Here is a 21,776-nt window from a genome sequence, read left to right on the forward strand (position 1 = left end):
AAGTGGCACATCTTACTGAAGCGGTCTACTACAACCCACACCACCGACTTGCCTTGAGATGGAGGCAAATCGGTGATAAAATCCATGGAGATATGGGTCCAAGGTCTCTGGGGAATGGGCAAAGAACATAGTAAGCCCGCTGGTCGGGACCTGGGAGTCTTGGACCTAGCACAAACCTCACAAGCGGCGACGTAGGCCTTAACGTCTTTAAGCAACCCAGGCCACCAGTAGTTTCTGGCAATGAGGCGCTTGGTACCCAGGATGCCTGGATGGCCAGATAGTGCAGAGTCATGATTTTCCCTAAGTACCCTTAGCCGGAGTTGCAGGGGAACAAACAGCTTGTTCTCAGGAAGGTTCCCGGGAGCTGAACCTTGATCAGCCGCAATTTCGGAGACTAAATCAGAATCAATAGAGGAAATTATTATACCTGGAGGCAAAACACAAGCAGGATCCTCCTCCGGAGGAGGGCTGGCCATGAAGCTACGCGACAGTGTGTCAGCCTTAATATTTTTGAACCCAGCCCTATAGGTGACCAAAAAGTTGAATCAGGTAAAAAATAACGCCCATCGAGCTTGTCTCGGGTTTAGCCTCCGGGCAGATTCTAAGAAAACCAGATTCTTGTGGTCGGTAAGGACCGTTACCTGGTGCCTAGCCCCCTCCAGGAAGTGGCGCCACTCTTCAAATGCCCATTTAATGGCTAAAAGTTTGCGGTTGCCAATATCATAGTTACTCTCAGTGGGCGAAAACTTCCTGGAGAAGTAGGCACAGGGACGGAGATGGGTGAGGGACCTGGTACCCTAGGACAAGACAGCACCCACTCCCACCTCGGAGGCGTCAACCTCCACAATGAATGGCTCCATTTGGTTAGGCTGAACCAGCACTGGGGCCGAGATAAAGCACTTCTTAAGGACCTCAAAAGCCTGGACAGCCTTAGGAGGCCAGTGGAGGAGATCAGCACCTTTGCGAGTGAGATCCGTAAGAGGCTTAGCGATGACCGAGAAGTTAGCAATAAATCTCCTGTAATAATTAGCGAATCCCAGGAAGCACTGTAACGCCTTCAGGGAGGCAGGTTGGACCCATTCCGCCACAGCCTAGACCTTGGCGGGGCCCATGCGGAATTCATGAGGAGTGAGGATTTGACCCAAAAATGGTATCTCTTGCACCACAAACACACATTTTTCGGTCTTAGCAAACAGTTTGTTTTCCCGAAGGACCTGGATCACCTCCCTGACATGCTCAATGTGGGAGGACCAGTCCTTGGAAAACACAAGTATGTCATCAAGGTACACTACAAGAAATACCCCCAGATAGTCTCTTAAAATCTCATTTATGAAATTCTGGAAGAACCCCGCCAAGGTTCAGGCTGTGGCGGAATAGGTCCAACCTGCCTCCCTGAAGGCGTTACAGTGCTTCCTGGGATTCGCTAATTATTACAGGAGATTTATTGCTAACTTCTCGATCATCGCTAAGCCTCTTACGGATCTCACTCGCAAAGGTGCTGATCTCCTCCACTGGCCTCCTGAGGCTGTCCAGGCTTTTGAGGTACTTAAGAAGTGCTTTATCTCGGCCCCAGTGCTGGTTCAGCCTAACCAAATGGAGCCATTCATCGTGGAGGTTGACGCCTCAGAGGTGGGAGTGGGTGCTGTCTTGTCCCAGGGTACCAGGTCCCTCACCCATCTCCGTCCCTGTGCCTACTTGCAACGACCCGTCCTAAGCGACGGGGTACAACTGGGCGACGGACCCTACACTCAGTAAGTGCAAGACAGACAAAACAGACAGGGGTACAAAGCTAGGGAAACGGGGCAGCTGCCCACGGAACACCGTTAGCAACAAGAGAGGTGAACGAGCTGAGTCAAACCAGGAGAGAGCGAGGTACAAAACGCTGAGCAGGAGAGTGGTCAGAAAGCCAAGGTCAATAACAAGCAGAGGATCAGTAGTACAAGCAGCAGCAGCAAGCCAGGAAACAAGCATAGAAGAATCACAGGCAAAGGAGGAACAGGAAAGGCAGGTATAAATAGACAGTGGGCGGGAACTAGCTCCGTCTGGCCAGGCTGTGATAGGCTCTCCCACTCCTAAGCCTGCCATCCTGAGTGGTGGAAGATGGAGTCAGTCTCACAGACATACGAGCAGGTGCAGACTGATTGCCCACGGGCTTCGACACAGAACCTGTGTCTGGCAAATTCTTCACAGAACTGGTCCCTTCATCAGGTAAAAAGAGTAAAGATGGTGAAAGCAACAGGCATGACATCAGGCCATCTCATTGGTTTGTTTGTAAAACTGAATTTCTTTTGTATTTATTTCTTATTTTTAACTGCAAGTTTTGTGAAATTATATAATCAACTATACTGGGATAAATATGTAGTATGTGACTTTTGTCTAAGTTGGTGTGGGTTGTTCTAGAGACGCTTAAAAAGATCTTCCTAGCGAAGCTGTTATCTGTTTATCTGTAATCATTGTACTGTCGTAAGTATAGCCATAGTGATGCTCAGAAAGCGTCCTCTCTCGTTGTTATACTGTTAGATGAGTGTAAGTTGCCTTGGTGACATTCTGGAAGCGTCCTGCGTTCCAAGGAGAGCCATTTTTTCGGCAACTTCGATGTCTTAGGGCCTGTTAACATCAGCGTTGGCTTTCCGTTTCGGGGTTCCGTCAGAGGTTTCTGTCAGGTGAACCCCGCAACAGAAAGTGAAACTAAAACCACAGCTTCCACAGTCAACTGCGCTATTGATTTCGTCATTAAAACGGAAACCTGCCAGAATGGTGACGAACGGAAACCATTAGCAATGTTTTCGTCACCATTGATATCAATGGTGACGGAAACGGAAGCTGTGGTTTCAGTTTGACTTTCCGTTGCGGGGATCACCCGATGGAAACCTTAGACGGAACCCCAGAACGGAAAGCCAACGCTGATGTGAACAGGCCCGTATATCTTGTACTGGCTGGGGTTCACGGAGATTCTCTTGGTCGGCATTGTGTTGTTTTGCATTGTCCTGATTTACATTGTCATTGTTGTGCAGTAGATGCCAAAGCTTGATACTTTCTTACTTAGGCCCCATGCCCACGAATGTGCTTTTGCGGCCGCAATTCCCCCGGAAATCCATGGGAGAATTGCGGCCCCATTCATTCCTATGGGCCCATGCACACAACTGTGGTTTCCACGGTCCGTGCATGGCCCAGGAGCCTAGACGGCAGAAAGAACGGGCATGTCTTATTACAGCCGTGTTCTGTACATGTGCACAGCCCGATTTGCGGGTGGCCCGCGGGTGACACTCCGCTGCCGGCCGATCCGAAAATCACGGCCGTGCACATGGCTATGGTCGTGTGCATGAGGCCTTAATATTGTGGTGTATGTTTTGAATGTTTATATGTGGAATACTTATTCCGTTATTTTATTTGTGAGGTCTGGTGTCATTACTTTGTGGAGTCTATAAGTTTAATAACCACGTTTGGTGTATTCTAAACAGATAAGTGTCATATTATTCATATTCAAGAACATGCCATTCTGCGCTTGCAATGAGAGGTCATCAGTACAAGTTCAAACATATATACATCAGCTATAAATGTCTTAATTGGGTAACAATGTATCAGAACAGTGTAAAACACAATACCAATAACATTGCTCTTTCTGGGTAGCAGGACGCTTCCAGAACGTCACCGTGGCAACTTACACTCATCTGATAGTATGATGATCACAGAGCATGACGCTTTCTGAGCGTCACTATGGCAACCTCAGGGTATATTCAATTCACACGCAAAATCAAAAACGGCTGAAAATGGCAGCTGTTTTTAAGGGAAAACAGCCAATGATTTTCAGCTGTTTTTGTAGCAGAAAACGTTTTTTTTAGGCGTTTTTTTAGAGCTGTTTTCCATTGACATAATGAAAAACAGCTCAAAAAATGACTCAAGAGGTCACATGCTTCTTTTTACGAGGTGTCTTTTTACGTGCCATTTTTTTAAAACAACGGCATTAAAAAAGCCCTGTCTGAACTAAACGCCATTTTTCCCATGGAATCAATGGGCAGATGTTTGTAGGTGTTGTGGTAGCGTTTTTTTAAGGCGTATTTCAAGGCGTTTATGCCCCAAAATACGCTTGAAAACTCTGCATGTAAACATACCCTTATATTTGTGACTGTACGATGATCACAGATAAAGTTACATACCTTAAAACATTTAGCCCAAGACCAGTATAGTTGATTACAAAAAAATGCCGTTTTCCAAACAGACCAATGAGATGGCCTGACGTCATGCCCGTTACTTTTCTCTGCCGGGCTTTTACTTGTATATAACTTGCTCTCATCACCTGTACTCCTTAGACCTGATGAAGGGACCAGTTCGGTCCTAAACTGTGTAGTCCTTATTGCAATAAGTACTGACAAGAACACTGCAAATTTTTCCTTATATCTTTCAAATACCTTTATTCCCTGGAGCATGAATTGATGCCCTGAGAGATGGCAGTGGGTGGCAGCCTTGCTAAGTTTTTCCATATGCCACACAGTAGGGTTGTGCCTACTATAGCACAACTCCAAAAGGTGAGTGGAACAAATACATTACCTGTTTATAAACTTTGATGTCTCTGCCTAAAACAATATTACCTTAGACGAGCACCGCCTCTTTTTTTTTTTTTGCTAATGCCCCTGTTTTGACTACTTTGGCCAACCATTCTTTGAAAATTATATGTGAATGATTGTTCTACTGTGGCAAGTCTGCAGCATAATACCGTACTAGCAAAGTAAATGAGATTTCAAGTAATCTCATCATTTTTTCGCACATAAATTGATCTGGGGTGCGGATTTCGAAATGATCTTGCATTTCCGTCTCAGAATTAAGAAGTTTATAAAGAAACACACCAAAATCCGCAGCATATAATCTGCACCTGTTTTCGCATCAAAATGTAAAATCCACATCTAATAGCGCATAAAAAAATCTGTATTAATTGTGGAATTACTTGCGTCTATCTTCGGTTTTGATGCAGAATCAATTCAAAGCCTTGGATTGCTTTAAGGCCCTGTTCACATGTTGTGTATTTGACACATTTTTTGCCACGTAAAACGGACCAAAAAACTAGTCAAGAAACACATAATTTAAGATTCCCAATGACATCAATGGGAAAATTCACCGTTAGTGCATACAACACGTGTCGCATAAAAAAAAAGTAGTGTCAGGTCAATTCTTTGGCACATAAAATGCGCCAAAAACACGTCTTATTCCGATAGTCAATGGGAGTCCTAAGTAAGTGCCAAAAAAAGTGCAAAAAGTGCAAAAAGCGCGCACAAAACGGGACAAAAAATACGACGGAAACACATAAAAAATGACTGTAGTTCTTTGTCTGAACTTTTGTCTGCTGAAAATCTGAACATGTATTGCCAGCTTTTATGTTTTTTTTTTAAGGTAGTAACTGGTCCCATTGCCTGCAGGTTTCTGCATCTGCACAGGTTACCCATATGGTATATCCGCCACTGTATGAGTGCGTATCTTGGTATGTCTATGTTAGAGTATTTATATACATGCTTATATAACTTATAGTTATGCTTTAAGCATACACAGGCATGGTTCCTTACCTGAAGTTGGATCCTTTGATACATCTCATTCAGGTAACTAAACCCCAGTATAACTGAACTGGCAACCAGAAGCAAAAAGATCACTTGCCCAGATCGGAGAGTATAGTCTGTCCCCAGTATTCCCATGTTAACCCAGGTGCTCTAAAAACAGGAAACAAGAAGGAGTGAATTCAATCAGCTTTGGTTCTTTTGCATGCATTATATAATTTTCACCCTTCTCACAATAGGAAATAGAGGTTTTATTATAGACAACATATTGTTACGCACTGCACAGTCTCCATTTCCACGCAACCTAACTATGGGTCCTGCTTTGCTTTAAATGTGACATCCAAGAAACACAGCATGGTTTGTCATTGTTTTAGTAGAAGGATTACGGCGATAAATTGTCCAATCCCAAATTGAGCCAAGGTTTATTCAGGTCTATTCGGATGGTACAGTTGAGATAAAATACATGCTGTTCCTCAGCTGAAGCTCATTGTAACTGGAAAACGGTAGCATTTCGCGGTAAAACCGCATTACGTTTTTTTGCTGCGCGGTTCATGGCCGCACAGAAAATGAAAATAAACCCTTAGACTTACACTGCAATCACATGTAGTTCAATACATCATTAATATACATATAACAAATCCACATTTCACCCACCAGATATGATACAGTTTTGAGAGTATAAAGTTGAAACCTTTAGCTCTAGCATAAAAAACTAAATAAAGCAAGATATATTTATAAAAAAATATGTTGATTTAGAATCCCAAATACTATTATTATAAACATTATACTAATAATGCTAATGTTTGTAGTATATCACTATACTTTATTACATAATTTGGTGACCTTGAAAATATGACTCCCTTAAGATTACGTTATTGTAGTTGTCATAATTTGGCACCATGTGTTAGTGTCACTAGCATTTCCTTATTGGTAGCAATCTTATCAACGTATTAAAAGAGAATGTTACGTGTATGTTAGAAGGAATAAAAATCCAAAAGACACATTTCAGATAAATAATTACATCATTATCACAAATAAATACTATACCATGAAGGTCTTCAGATGTGCTCCTCTCTTGTTTACATGACAATCTATTGTGGTTAACTAGAACTATTGTCATTTTTACAGACTGGCATAACCAGTTTGGTAAAATATAAAACATTATAAACTTTACAGGCAGGTTCTTCAGGTTTGTTATCTGGAAATTCCGATAATAGCGTGTTAGACTGCCCAAGGGAAAAAGGTCATAGAATGAATAGCAACATCTTCTAATTCAATAAAAAAAACAATAGACCGAGACGTTTGTCAACGCAGGTTATTGTTAAAGGAAGTATCAATAGAAATTTGTCACGTATTTATACTTCATGTACGATGTACATTTAGGACACAGCCATGTAACTTTTCTTATATAAAGAAGAGCAGAGGACAAACTGATACAGTGATCCATCCACTGTGATTAACAATAAGAATTCTATATGAAGTGGTCATGTCAGAGTCCAAGAACAAAGTAGAAGCTGGAAGAACATGGCTCAAGCAGTGTGACAAGTGCCAAATTGCAAGTTAACAATTAAAAATATATGAATGTTAGTATTGGATTGCGTTTAAAGGCTATATGAAGAGATCACAAAAGCGCACCATCAGGTAAAACCAAATTAATAAAATATAAAAAGAAGATATATGTTATGCACTCACCTATTAGGGTTGCACTAAGGCTCTAATGTGGGCTTTGTTGTTTGTGGAGATTTCTGCTGCTGTCTCAATGTTTAATGGAGGATCCGATCGATGGAGGCTACTTTATTTCATGTAGGAGGAATAAAAAAAAACCATAACAACATTATATACATTACACCCAAAAAGTGATACTTATGTATCTAAAATAATTGTTATTAAATTGATTGTATTACATTTTTTTCAAAGAAGTTACAGAAGGTCACAGCAATATAATGCCAAATAAACCATATTGAAACATAAAAAGACAAAACATAAAATATACAAACAGGCACAAGGTATGTTGAGTTGCTCGAAGGAGATACAAAAACTTTTCACAGTCAGGTAGTAAGATAATACATATAGTAAATAAAGATGCCGGCTTTGACGTGGTGTAGTTCAAATATACAGAATATACATCACTATATTATGCATAGGTATTGGAAGAGATATTCTGGAGTCGAATAAAGGATGCCCAAATATTATTAAAACTGTCTAGTTTTGACCGTCTAATAGCAAATAATTGTTTCATGCTAAAATTATGTTGTAGCATCCCCTACATTTCTACCAGAGTGAGGTGTTGTTCAGACTTCGAGGACTTAGCAGTGGTAAGCTTTGCAGCAGCTATGACATGACTTGCTAAGGTACGACGTGAGGCAACGGATAGTATGAACCTGGAGATAACATAAGGCCAGAATGGGCAATGGGAAGAGAGTCTGCCCTATCAGTTTTGAAATGTATTGAAAAACTAAGCCCCAGAAAAAGGAAGCCAAGGGGCAGGAAGACTACATATGGAAAATATTGCCATGGCATCCTCTTCCTCTCCAACACGTATCAGTGTACGTATGAGGGATCTAACCTATGGAATATGGCAGGGGTCATGTACCACATTTCCAAAATCGCCATCCCCCGTGCAAATTATATAAGCCAAACATTAGCATTCTAAAAAGGAGAAGATTGTGGACCAGTCCCCCTCCCACTTAATCATTTGTTGTGACTTCTGAATGGTTACAGGTAAAAGGAGAATATTATAGAAATGGCATATACTCTTAATAGCTTTTCCAGAAGGTGAAATGAAAGGGAGAACACTCTGGGGAAAAATGCAGAGAAAGCGAGTTATGCCTCAATACATGACACACTCAGGAATATTGCTCCCTCAAAAGTGTAAAGGGAATTATCCGACAGTCTTTATAAAGGCTTCCTATACTGGTAACCCCCGGGCAAATTCACAGATACAAATCTAGGTCCACTGACAAGAAGGATAGGTTTGTTATCGGTAAACTTTTAAATGGGGTCTGGGAGTATCCCGATTGGGCCTTTAGAAAAATACGCCAATCTGAATGTGTACATTTTACTCCAGGTGGGATATCAGTATTCTTAAGAACTGACGGGTGACTTTTATTTGTTGCTCCTAAAAGCAAAGACAGAGGACAGGTTGCCATCAATTTCTCCACAGCGACCCATCTCTTATCCTCACCTGGCATCCACCAGTCACGAGATTGTGCCAGAATGGCAGCCTGGTGGTATTTTCTCCCTTCACGAGCTTTCATACCCCAAAATCCCAGGGGGTAGACATTTTACTGAAATTGACTCCAGTCGTTTTATTTTGCCAACTAAGGACGTTTAGTAGGCCTTAGAGCTTCTTGCAAAAGTCAGGGAGTGAGACTATTAGGCCCCATGCACACAAACGTGTTTTTGCGTCCGCAATTCCCCCGAAAATCCACGGGAGAATTGCGGACCAATTAATTTCTATGGGCCCATACACACTATCCGTGTTTTCACGGGTCCCCGCATGTCCGCAAATCTGTGCTGCACAAACTCAGGACATGTCTTATTACGGCCCGCAAATTCGATGCAGACATGCCCATAGAAGTCAATGGGCCCGTGGAAAATGCGGGTACACCTCCGTGTGTCAACCACAGTTTGTGGATTTGCGGAAGTGTTGCTAGGCGACGACCGGGAATGAGTTCTGTCGTCATCCTGTTTTACCTAGGCTTTTTTTTTTTATCCGCATTTTGCGGATTACATACGGATGAGCTGCGGATTACATACGGATGAACTGCGGAGGACATTTCACGGAACACGGTCCTGGAATTTGCGGACCAGAAAAACACTACGGTCGTGTGCATGAGGCCTTACTGTTCTAAATGTATATAGGATAATTGGTGGAATTAATTTTTTTAGGACTGACATTTTCCCCAAACATGACAAGGGGAACTTACAATAGTCAAAAATAAGTATCTATATGAATTGTTATGTGTTTTAGTTTTAAGAATTTTTTATGGATGTCTGTATCTATGGTTTATTTTATAGTTCTAAATCTTTACCTTTAATCTTTGTAATGGGTCCGGGATACCCCCTCCCCTCCAGCACTGTTTTCCTAAACGCAAATACGTTGTGTTATTGACCTGATGAAGACGTTTGTACAGTTTCGATACATGTCAGTTTAAATAAAATATCCCGCTAAAATATACCTAAAGTGAACTTGGTATTCCTTGAGTCTGGCAGCGCTCCTTTGTAGCATCCTTCCTACGTGAAATAAATATATTTTTATTGGATTGCAACAGCCAGTGCTTCAAAGACTGGGCTGCCAGCCAGGTCATGCTATAAGGGCATGCCCACACGTGGCGGATTTCCTCCGCAACTGTCCGCATCAATGCCGCACCTAATCCGGGTTGCGGATTACGCTGCGGATCTGCCCAAAATGTGCAGTAAATTGATGCGGACTAGCTGCTGCGGTCTGCGGAAAAAGTGCTTCCCTTCTCTCTATCAGTGCAGGATAGAGAGAAGGGACAGCACTTTCCCTAGTGAAAGTAAACGAATTTCATACTTACCGGTCGTTGTCTTGGTGACGCGTCCCTCTTTCGACATCCAGCCCTACCTCCCTGGATGATGCGGCAGTCCATGTGACCGCTGCAGCCTGTGATTGGCTGCAGCCGTCACTTAGACTGAAACGTCATCCTGGGAAGCCGGACTGGAGACAGAAGCAGGGAGTTTTCGGTAAGTATGAACTTCTATTTTTTTTACAGGTTGCTGTATATTGGGATCGGTAGTCACTGTCCAGGGTGCAGAAACAGTTACTGCCGATCGCTTAACTCTTTCAGCACCCTGGACAGTGACTATTTACTGACGTCTCCTAGCAACGCTCCCGTAATTCCGGGAGCCCCATTGACTTCCTCAGTCTGGCTGTAGACCTAGAAATACATAGGTCCAGCCAGAATGAAGAAATGTCATGTTAAAAAAGCAAGACGCATCCGCAGCACACATAACATGTGCATGACAGCTGCGGACTTCATTGCGGAATTTAGAATCTCCATTGAAGTCAATGGAGAAATTCCGCCATGAGTCCGCAACCTGTCCGCCACTGCTCCGCAACAGACAGAGCATGCTGCGGACACCAAATTCCGCTCCGCAGCCTATGCTCCGCAGCGGAATTTTACTCAACCTCTAAACGAACACTTCTAAATTAAAGTGGAAGTCAATGGAGAAACGGCTCCGCTGCGGATTAACGCTGCGGAGTGTCCGCAGCGGAATTCAAGTGAAATTCCGCCACGTGTGAACCCAGCCTTAGTTTAGGAATTAAAATTTACTTCCACATTAAAGCACTAATATTAAGGTAGATAATGTTCCGACAATATGTTTTTTAAATATATTGTTTAGTTAACATTAATTCTTTTAAACACTACCTTTATAACATTTAACTGTAATAAGGCGGAGACAGCGGGTAGAAAATGGTATAAATCTGCCATTTGAGAATAATTACTGCTATTTAGACATGCTGATTAGAAAAAAAAAATGTTCTTAATCTTTTTTGTTGCAGAGCTAGTAAAGCAGTGGCCGTACATCGGTTGCCATACATAGATATTCTTCATTAGAAGCAATGCTTTTAGTGAAGAATGCCATCACACACGAAGTATTGTGCATGCCACGAAAATCAACAGGAGAAAACCCTGTGTGCCCCCATATGAACTCTGAGGCATATGGAGGTTTAGTTGAGTCATCATACACCTCTATGGCAGCTCTTTTAACCAGTTAAGGACTAAGGCCCTGTTCACATTAGCGTTGTCTTTCCGTTGAGGGGTTCTACCGGAGCTTTCCGTCGGGTTAACCCCTTAACGGAAAGACATACGGAAACCTTAGTTTCCGTTTGCATCACCATTGATGTCAATGGTGACGGAAACATTGTTAATGGTTTCCGTTTGTCATCGTTGTGACAGAGTTCCGTTGTTTTAACAGAATCAATATCATAGTCGACTGCGCTATTGATTCCGTCAAAACAACGGAACCCTGTCACAGCGGTGACAAACGGAAACCATTAACAACGTTTCCGTCACTATTGACATCAATGGTGATACAAACGGAAGCTAAGGTTTACGTTTGTCTTTCCATTAAGGGGTTAACCAGCCGGAAAGATCCAACGGAACCCTTCAACGGTCGGACAAAGCTGATGTGAACACAGCCTAAGCTGTTTTACAGATAAATGATCAGCTTCTTTAGTGATCACACATAGTATGGACCATGGACAAAATGAATCTCATTTCACGTTCTGCCACTTCTCCCATGAATGGGGATACCCAATATATGTGCTTTATTCACTGTGCGGGCATGTGACATAAAAGGAGGCTACTTTGACCTTTTGGGTGCAGAAATTCTGCACTTGATTATATAGCAGCATACTGTTTTCTGGGGGGCCTAATGCCCCTGAAACAATACAAACACCCCATAACAGACTTCATTCACATGTTTTTAGAAAGTCCAGTTTTCTACTGAAAGTTTCTTAAATAAGATGAAACAAAATAAAATTAGCATTTTTTTGGTAAATGCATCAGTTTACACGAGCATTTTTCACACACAGTATGCACCATGGATAAAGTTAAACTCATTTTACGTTCTGCCACTTCTCCCATGTGTGAGGATACCAAATATGTGTGCCTTATTTATCACATAGAGATATAGGAGGGCTTACAGTAGAAGAAGCTTATTTCACATATCACCTTTTTTCAAAGCTGATTTTACAAAACTCAACAGAGTTTCTATAACACTTCCAAAATATCTGCTCTTAAAGAGACTCTGTCACCAGATTTTGCAACCCCTATCTGCTATTGCAGCAGATAGGCGCTGCAATGTAGATTACAGTAACGTTTTTATTTTTAAAAAACGAGCATTTTTGGCCAAGTTATGACCATTTTCGTATTTATGCAAATGAGGCTTGCAAAAGTACAACTGGGCGTGTTGAAAAGTAAAAGTACAACTGGGCGTGTATTATGTGCGTACATCGGGGCGTGTTTACTACTTTTACTAGCTGGGCGTTCTGATGAGAAGTATCATCCACTTCTCTTCAGAACGCCCAGCTTCTGGCAGTGCAGCACTGTGACGTCACTCACAGGTCCTGCATCGTGTCGGCACCAGAGGCTACAGATGATTCTGCAGCAGCATCGGCGTTTGCAGGTAAGTCGATGTAGCTACTTACCTGCAAATGCTGATGCTGCTGCAGAATCAAGTGTAGCCTCTGGTGCCGACACGATGCAGGACCTGTGAGTGACGTCACAGTGCTGCACTGCCAGAAGCTGGGCGTTGTGAAGAGAAGTGGATGACACTTCTATACACAACGCCCAGCTAGTAATAGTAGTAAACACGCCCCGATGTACACACATAATACACGCCCAGTTGTACTTTTACTTTTCAACACGCCCAGTTGTACTTTTGCAAGCCTCATTTGCATAAATACGAAAATGGTCATAACTTGGCTAAAAATGCTCGTTTTTTAAAAATAAAAACGTTACTGTAATCTACATTGCAGCGCCTATCTGCTGCAATAGCAGATAGGGGCTGCAAAATCTGGTGACAGAGCCTCTTTAAAGTATGGATCCTGAAAGTATTAATCTAGGGGTATAATGGAAATTTATTTTATTTTGGTTTTCTAAAATAAGAAATTGCACTTTTATGCAAATGAAAGGGCTTTCTGGCAGTCGAACATAAGAAAATATGCAAACACGACATCCTTACCCCACCCATTCCCTCCCTCACCCTTGGAGTAAAATAAGGGGAAAAATAAAAATATAAAGTAGGGCAAATATAAAGTATAGCAAGTATAAATGTAAAGTAGGGCAAATATATTTTGTGTATATGTACTGTATATATAATTATATATGAACGAATAGAATATATATCTACACTAACAAAAAAACATTTTATATATATATATATATATGTATATATATATACTGTCAAATCACATTATTATGACCACCAGCTAATATCCAGGGTAACCGCCGCGTGCAGCACGGACAGCAGCTATAAAGGCTGGGAGTGACTCAATAAGGTGCTGGTAGGTTGTCTCAGGTATCTGGAGCCATGCTGACTGCAGTGCGTTCCACATTTGCTGGAGGGTGCGAGGCAGAGGATCCATAGAGCGAACAAGACCATCGAGGTTGTCCCACAGATGCTCAATTGGGTTTAAGTCTGTTGAATTAGGGGGCCAGGGAAGTACTTGGAAGTCCTGGTCGTGCTTTTCCAACCGCTGTCGGATATTTCTAGACGTGTGACATGTCGCATTGTCTTGCTGGAAGATTGCATCTGCCCCAGGGAAGACAAACTGCATGTATGAGTGGACATGATCTGCAACGGTGGATTCATATCCAAATCGGTTCAGAGTGCCTTCCACATGGATGAGTGGGCCCAGAGAATGGCATGAAAAAATTCTCCAGACCATAACGCTGCCGCCACCAGCTTGTGTTCTTCCAGCTAAGGTTGCAGGGTGTTTGTTCTCTGATGTTTCTCGCCTGACATGCCAACGTCCATGAGTTCGATGAAGTAGAAAACGTGACTCACGCAAACACGAGACTCAACCCTTTGCCAATCATCGGTGGTCTAATTCCGATACTGCCATGCAAATTGAAGCCTTTTTTCTGATGCACCTTTGTTTGCATAGGAGCAGTGACCATCCGTCTGCTTCGGAGCTCCCATACACAGTAGGGTTCGCTGAACCGTTGTTTTAGACACACGTGTGGTAGCCCCCTGGTTGATTTTCACTGTGAGCTGCTACACTGTAGAGTGTCGTTCGGCCCTCGCGGACCTTTGTAGCCAATGTTCACCTCAAATCAATGGCACATGGTGCTCCGCAGTTTCCACGTCAGTTATTCCCATTGGTGCCATTTATCCACTCACTATTAACTTTCACCACAGCAGCATGCGAATAGTTCACAAACTGCGCTGTTTGAGAAATACTGCCACCCTTGGCCCAAAAGCTAATAATCATCCCTTTTTGCAAGCCTTTTTGCTAGGGTCTTAAAAGATCAGGGGCACAAGCCCCAAAACATATGTTTAATTTACCCCCCCCCCCAAAAAAAATGTGTGTGCGTGTATGTATATACCCAGGAAAGGTAAGTATAAGAATTGCTTTGCTTTTTTATGTGTTACTGATTTTTTTTTGTGTTTTTCTACAGGTTTGGATGTTGGACTACGTCAGATTCGAGGACTACTTCAATGACGTTTTTTGTTTTAATTCTCTATAAAATGGTTTACGAGGATTGTGTGGTGTTTTGTTTTAAACTCAATAAAATATTTTTTCTATGTCTTTCTATTTTTTTTACATTTACTACTACCGCCTTAGTAATGGCCGCTGGCTGATTGACAGCATCCATTACTAAGGCGGGACTTAATGTTAGCCAGTGAAAAGGCTAGCACTAACCCCCATTATTACCCTGGTACCCACCGCCACCAGGGGTACCGGGAAGAGCCTAGTGTGATCCAGTACTCGACCATCTGTACGCCGGTGACACACAATTATATTCTTCTTTCTGTGACATCACCACCACTCTAATGCAAAACACCAGTGATTGTTTGTCAACTGTCTCTAACTTCATGTCCTCTTTTGAATCTTTCAGAAACTAAACTCCTTTATTAACCTAATGTTTCCATTTTAGTGTGTGATATTACCATCACTCCTAGGCAGCACGCCCGCTGTCTTTGGGTTATGTTGAACTCAGATATTTCCTTTACACCTTATATATAATCACTTGCACGCTCATGTCATCTGCACCTCAAAAACATCTTTGGAATCCAACCTTTTCTTACTGTGAAAACAGCTAAATCTCTCATTGTCGCTCTGATTCACTCTCGTGTTGACTACTGTAACTCATTACTAATCAGTCTTCCTCTTACCAAATTTATCTCTCTCCAAATGTATCACTCTCACCCACAGAGCTCTCCAAAGTGCTGCAGCTAGTTTACATCTCCGTCAACCCTTCCTACCACCCTACCCGTGATCTACATTCTGCCAATGATCTAAGAATAACATTCTCCTCAATCCAAACTTTTCTTTCCCTTTTGCAAGAAATTTTTTCGTGCTGCACCAGTTCTTCGGAACGTGCTACCCTGGACAGTCAGATTAGTTCACAACATTCTCAGTTTTAAACGTGCCCTGAAAACACATCTTTTTAGACAGGCCTATAACATTCCCTAATCTGACTCCTTTCCTTTACCCCCCCCCCCATTACATTAGTCATCAGGACTTGACCCCCTCATTTAGCAGTATCCCCCACACTCCTTGCATCCTAATGCACTTTATATCTGTTATACACAGACACTGGCTGGTGACCGGCTCATGCTGCTTTATGTGTACTACCCCATATCTATAAAAGATGTCTGGACCATTGTACTGAACAAGCACTTCTTACATTTTGTGTCTCCCTTATTTCCTCATAGATTGCAAGCTCTTGCGAGCAGGGTCTTCACTCCTCTGTTGAATTGTAAATTAGTTTTGTCACTATGTAATGTCTAATATCGTCTGTGTATGTGCTCTCTGAATTGTAAAGTGCTGCGGAATATGCTGGCGCTATATAAAGATTATTATTATTTTAGGCATACAGATGTATACACCTGACATACAGTAGGTCAAATACATGGTATGAATCTATTCCTACAATAACTGTTGTCCTGTAAGCCATAATCATATTAAATATAAAATGTCAAGTACAGTTACAAGTATATAATCTGTTTTATTTCTCTTTTTATGAAGGGTGGGAGGGGATCAGGGTCAGCAGTCAATGTACTTAAATGTATATTCAGAACTGACTATTAATATCCTTCATTATCCCACAAGACATCTATGCTCCCAAAAAATAACCTCTTTATATTCATGAGACACAAACACCATTAATTCTACTAAGTGATGGAATGTATCTGTTAACTAGGGAAGCTTGAATGTCTACATACCATTTCTATTATTATGTGACTACACCTTCAATAATTATAGGACTATCTTAGCTCACATATTTCATTGAAAGTGTAACTCCTCCCATTGCCATTTTAAAACCAGTATATTATGTCTGTATTAGAATCATCAGTTAAGTCTTTAAAGAGGTTGTCCACTTTGGAAAGTCCCTTTTAATTAGAAGGGTGCACCAACTTTAACCCCTTAATGACCAGCCTATTTTAGACCTTAATGACCAAGCCATTTTTTAAGTTTTTCCATCGTCGCATTCCAAGAGCTATAACCTTTTTATTTTTGCGTCGACATAGTATAAGGTCTTGTTTTTTGCGGGACAAGTTGTACTTTTTAATAGCACCATTTTGGGGGACATATTATTTATTGATTAACTTTGATTAAAAATTTTTTGGGGGGGAATAGAAAAAAAACTGAAATTTCGCCACACTTTTTCGCGTCTTATATTGACACCGTTTACCGTGTGATATAAATAACAAAATAACTTTATTCAGCGGGTTGTTATGATTGCAACGATACCAAATTTGTATCGTTTTTGTATGTTTTACTACTTTTACACAGTAAAAACGCTTTTTTTTCAAAATAATTTGTTTTTGTGTCTCCATATTTGAAGACCCGTAAAGTTTTTATTTTGTTGCCGATGCGGTTGTGTGAGGGCTTTTTTTTTGCGGGACGACTTGTAGTTTTTATTGGTACCATTTTGGAGTAGATGCGACTTTTTGATCACTTTTTATCACATTTTTTTTAAAGTCAGGATTCACAGAAAACAGCAATTTTTCCATAGTTTTTTATTCAATTTTTTACGGCGTTCACCGTGCGGGTTAAATAATGTAATAGATTTATAGTCGGGGTCGTTACGGACGCGGCAATACCAAATATGTGTAACTTTTTAACTTTATTTTGTTTTTTTAATACTAAAGCAGTTTGTAAGGGGAAAAGCTGGGTTTTTAATTTTTTTTCACATTTTTTTTAAAATTAACTTTATTAAACTTTTTTTTTACTTTTTTACTAGTCCCATTAGGGGACTTTAATATGCGATTCTCCGATCGCTATTGTAATACACTGCAATACTTTTGTATTGCAGTGTATTACTGCCTGTCCGTTTAAAACGGACAGGCATCTGCTAGGCATTGCCAGAGGCATGATCTAGCAGGCATTCATTAATGGCAGAGCGCTACTTTCCCATTGTTCTGGTCACAGACGTGTCCGTGATTCACAGTGTGAGCAAGTAAGGGAAATAAAGGGGAAGCAGCACTCGTACGAGCCCTGCACCCCCTTCAAAACCGCTGATTGGCGGGGTCCCGGGAGTTGAACCCCGACCCATCATCTATTGATGGCCTATCCTGAGGATAGAACATCAATCTTTAGGGACTGGACAACCCCTTTAAGCCTACCATGTGGTAGGCTTAGATACAGGGCCCATGGAACATGATCACACAATGTTATGGCTGCTACACACATTGTTATAGCTGCTACAGCGGTAGCGCCTCTACTACGGGGCCCGCACCGCCGAGCCCTCTCATGCCTGTAGGCGTCGCTAGCAGCGGAGGGGACCCCGGTGCTAGAGAAAGCCAAATACATGCATTAGCTATGAATGGCCAGGCATGTTCCGTGCCCGACCATTCAGCACCTTACAATGATGCTGATTGGCGGGGAAAAATGAATTGCCCCGCCAATCAGCACCTTTCAATGACGCTAGCGTCGCGATGACATCATCGCGCCACTTCCGTGCTTGAAAGGTGCTGATTGACGAGGCAAGTCATTCTGCCCCGCCAATCCACGTCATTGAACGACCCGTCGTTCAGCTCAAACAGACCTGCTCAGAAGAGAGCAGGTCTGCATTGCCATCGGACGGCGCGGGAACGGGATCATGTGAGTATGTAAAGTTTTTTGTTTTTTTGCAATAAAACTGTGACTGCCATTATCTATAGTGGGGGCTCTATCTACTGGGGGGTTGTCTATATGTGGGCCACTATATTCAGGGGGATCTATATGTGGGGATGTGGCGCACTATCTACAGGGGGGACTATATGTGGGGATGTGGGCCACTATATACAGGGGGGTCTATATGTGGGCCACTATATACAGGGGTGGTCTATATGTGGGCCACTATATACAGGGGTGGTCTGTATGTGGGCCACTATATACAGGGGGAGTTATATGTAGAGCACTATCTATAGGGGAGATATTTTTAGGGCACTTTCTATAGGGGTGGGCTATATGTGGGACACTATATACAGGGGTAGGTTACCTGTGGGGCACTAGCTACAGGGTGGCTATATGTAGGGCACTTTCTACAGGGGTGACACTATATACAGGGGGAGCTATATGTGAGACTATCTAAAGAGGTGGGCTATACGTGGAGCACTATCTATAGGGGAAGCTATATGTAGGGCAGCACGGTGGCTCAGTGGTTAGCACTATTGCCTTGCAGCTCTGGAGTCCATATGTAGGCACTATCTACAGAGGGCTGTATGTGGGACACTATCTACAGGGGCTTCTATGTAGGGCACTATCTACAGAGGCTCTATGGGGTCACTATCTACAGGGGGCTATGTAGGGAACTATCTACAGGGGGCACGGTGTGTGTGTGTGTGTGTGTGTGGGACACAGTGTATGGTACTATTATAATCAGGGACACAGTGTATGGCGCTATTATAGTTAGAAGTGCAGTGTATGGCGCTTTATTATATTTAGAGTTATTGAGAATTTTAACTTCGTTTGTAGGTGCAGAAATGCTTTAAAAGTGAGTAGCTGAAGACATTTGAGCAGAAAACTGCAGAAATGGGTCATGGCCGGGAGAAATTCATCATAGAGGTCTGGACCGGAGGGAGAAGAAAAGAACTAGAATCTAAGACGTCACCGTTGAGTCACTTAATGTAAATGTTTTTTCTGCCTCTAATCAGTACTGTAGTCACTGTATGATCTGCAGTGACATGATGGGTGGTATGATTTTTTATTTTTTTTTAAACAGCATCTCCCAGCATATCCTTACCATTGTTTGATTGACTCTATTGAAAAACAGCTCCAAAAACGGCAGTAAAAAACGCTGATAAAAAACGCGAGTTGCTCCGTATTTTCAAACGTTTTTGGTTAAGCATGTGAACATACCCTTACTGTAAGCGCTGTGGAATTTCCGCACAGAATTCCGTTGCGGAAACTCTGTAGCATTTACGATACATTGGAGCATGGCCGAAGGGTAAGAATACACTAGGCGTAAACACTGCGGAAAATCCACAGCGTATTACTGTAGCAGCAGTGTGAGTGAGTTTTCAACAAATCCCATCCCCACACAGCGGAAAAAAATTTGCCGAAAAAGTTGACCTGTGGTCGCGCTTTCTTCAGCCACAGTATGTCAATTAAATATGCAGAATCGCTGCTCTTGTGTTGCGGGTTTTCCCCATTAAATTCAATGGGGTGCTTAAACCCGCAACCACAACCAAGTGTTGTGTTGCGACATTTGCGGTGGAATCACAGCGATTCCAGCGCAAGAATCTCAAGTAAGGAATAAGAAAAAGTTATACTTACCCTGTTTCCTCTCCAGTTCCGGCCTCCTGGGATGACGTTTCATCCCATGTGACCGCTGCAGCCAATCACAGGCTGCAGCGGTCACATGACCTGCAACGTCATCCCAGGAGCGTGAACAGAAGAGAGGAAGGGGGTAAGGCTTTGATCACATCTGCGTTGGGGTCCCGTTCTGAAGTTCCATTGGAGGTTTCCATCAGAACGGGACCCTGAGCAGACTCTTCACCATTTCAATGGTGACGGATCCGGTGAACATGGTTTCCGTTTGTGTCTGTTGTGCACCGGACCCTTCGTTTGGCCGTAAGCAATAGCGTAGTCGATTACACTATTGCTTCTCTATTTCTACTGGCAAAACGACAGGTCCGGTGCACAAAAGAGACAAATGGAACCAAGGGCACCGGCTCCGTCACCATTGAAACCTCTGGCTGGTTTCCGTCTGTGTCAGTTTGTGTTTGCTCAGGGACCCGTTCTGACTGAAACCTCCAACAGAACGTCAGAACGGGACCCCAACGTAGATGTGAACGAAGCCTAAGTATGAACGTTTTCTTTTTTTTTTCTGACGCTGCTTTCCGCAGTGTTGGTTTTTCAGACGGCATTACATGCGATGTTCAGGGGCAGATACGCTGTGCATCTTGATGCAGTGTATACGCCCTGAATACGCTGTGTGTGTTCCTACCCTAAAGCAGGCATCTGTTTTTTAAGAAAATGTTACAATTACATAATTTTAAGTAAAAAAAGTGAGGGTGCAATTGAGACATTTATCATGAGCCTTGCAACATTTTCATAAACATGTTGCAGATATAAGTCAACTTAATAGCAGGTTATACATAGCGCAAAAACAAATCCATTCAACAATATTAATAAATCTTCCCTAAGGTTCACACAAATGATAGTGATTCACATTAAGATAATATAAAGCAAAGTTAAAATCAGTAAAATCTGCTTTACCTTTTTGATTTGTGGACCAATGCTTCCAGTCGATGTCTGAAGTAGAGACAGAATACAACAGCTTTAAAGTACAGTACGTTGTAAAAAAGGAATTTCATTTTGACATTTCACCTGCGCCTGGGTGTGGTAGGAGGATGAGGATATGGTACAGCTTCCAGGAACTGGGTCAATAGGTGCATGGTGCTCTGTAAATAAGTTGTTTCATAAAAGAACTCTATACTAAAGTCATGAAATACTAATATGATCATAAAGAAAAGCTGTTAACATTCTAGCTTAACATCGTCTTCTGTTATTCATTAGAAAAAAAAAATCTCAAAAGAGCATGAAGTTAAAGTTTGTTTGTGGCTTTAACCCATTAGTCACCGCCCATAGGTGTTTTTACGGCAGCCACTAACGGGCTTTATTCCAATGCAATTGCCTTTTTATTGCGCTGCATCGGAATAAAGAAACACAGCGGGGAGCAGGTAAATCTCCCTGCTCTCAGCTACCGGAGCTGAGGGCTGGGAGAAGACGTGCTCAAACGGTGAGATCGAAATAAGTATCGATCTCGCTCTATTCATCCCTTAGATGCGGCGCTCAATAGAGAGTGCTGCATCTGAGTAATTTTGGAGGGAGGGGGCTATTTTCTTCATGGTGCTATCCATTTTTTTAATTGATAGCACCCTAACTCACTCATTTCTATGGGGCCATGCACACTTCCGTTGTTTTGACGGTTCCGTTGTTCCGTTCCGTTAAAAGTAGAGCATGTCCTACTTTTGTCTGTTGTTCAGTGACCGTGGGACCCATTGAAGTCTATGGGTCCGTCAAAATAACGGACGGCACACGGA

General features: G+C 42.3%; 1 protein-coding gene across 2 annotated transcripts in view; it reads right to left on the reverse strand.

Annotated features, from left to right (window-relative positions):
* Positions 1 to 20,992, reverse strand: part of LOC142748064 (uncharacterized) — a 56,210-nt gene extending 35,218 nt beyond the window's left edge. Inside the window, exons 1-4 of one of the 2 annotated variants that reach the window (XM_075855188.1) lie at positions 20,950 to 20,992; positions 9,578 to 9,630; positions 7,236 to 7,332; positions 5,556 to 5,696 (exon numbers count right to left, since the gene is read on the reverse strand). In XM_075855188.1, the coding sequence (XP_075711303.1) occupies positions 5,556 to 5,681 (126 nt within the window). In that variant the 5' untranslated portion in view covers positions 5,682 to 5,696; positions 7,236 to 7,332; positions 9,578 to 9,630; positions 20,950 to 20,992. Of the gene's footprint in view, positions 1 to 5,555; positions 5,697 to 7,235; positions 7,336 to 9,577; positions 9,631 to 20,949 lie in introns of both variants that reach the window. The other variant, XM_075855187.1, reaches the window with a different exon arrangement.
* Positions 20,993 to 21,776: the final 784 nt, after the last annotated feature.

Source organism: Rhinoderma darwinii, chromosome 3, assembly GCF_050947455.1.
Source record: "Rhinoderma darwinii isolate aRhiDar2 chromosome 3, aRhiDar2.hap1, whole genome shotgun sequence".
In the NCBI taxonomy this organism is placed as follows: domain Eukaryota; kingdom Metazoa; phylum Chordata; class Amphibia; order Anura; family Rhinodermatidae; genus Rhinoderma; species Rhinoderma darwinii.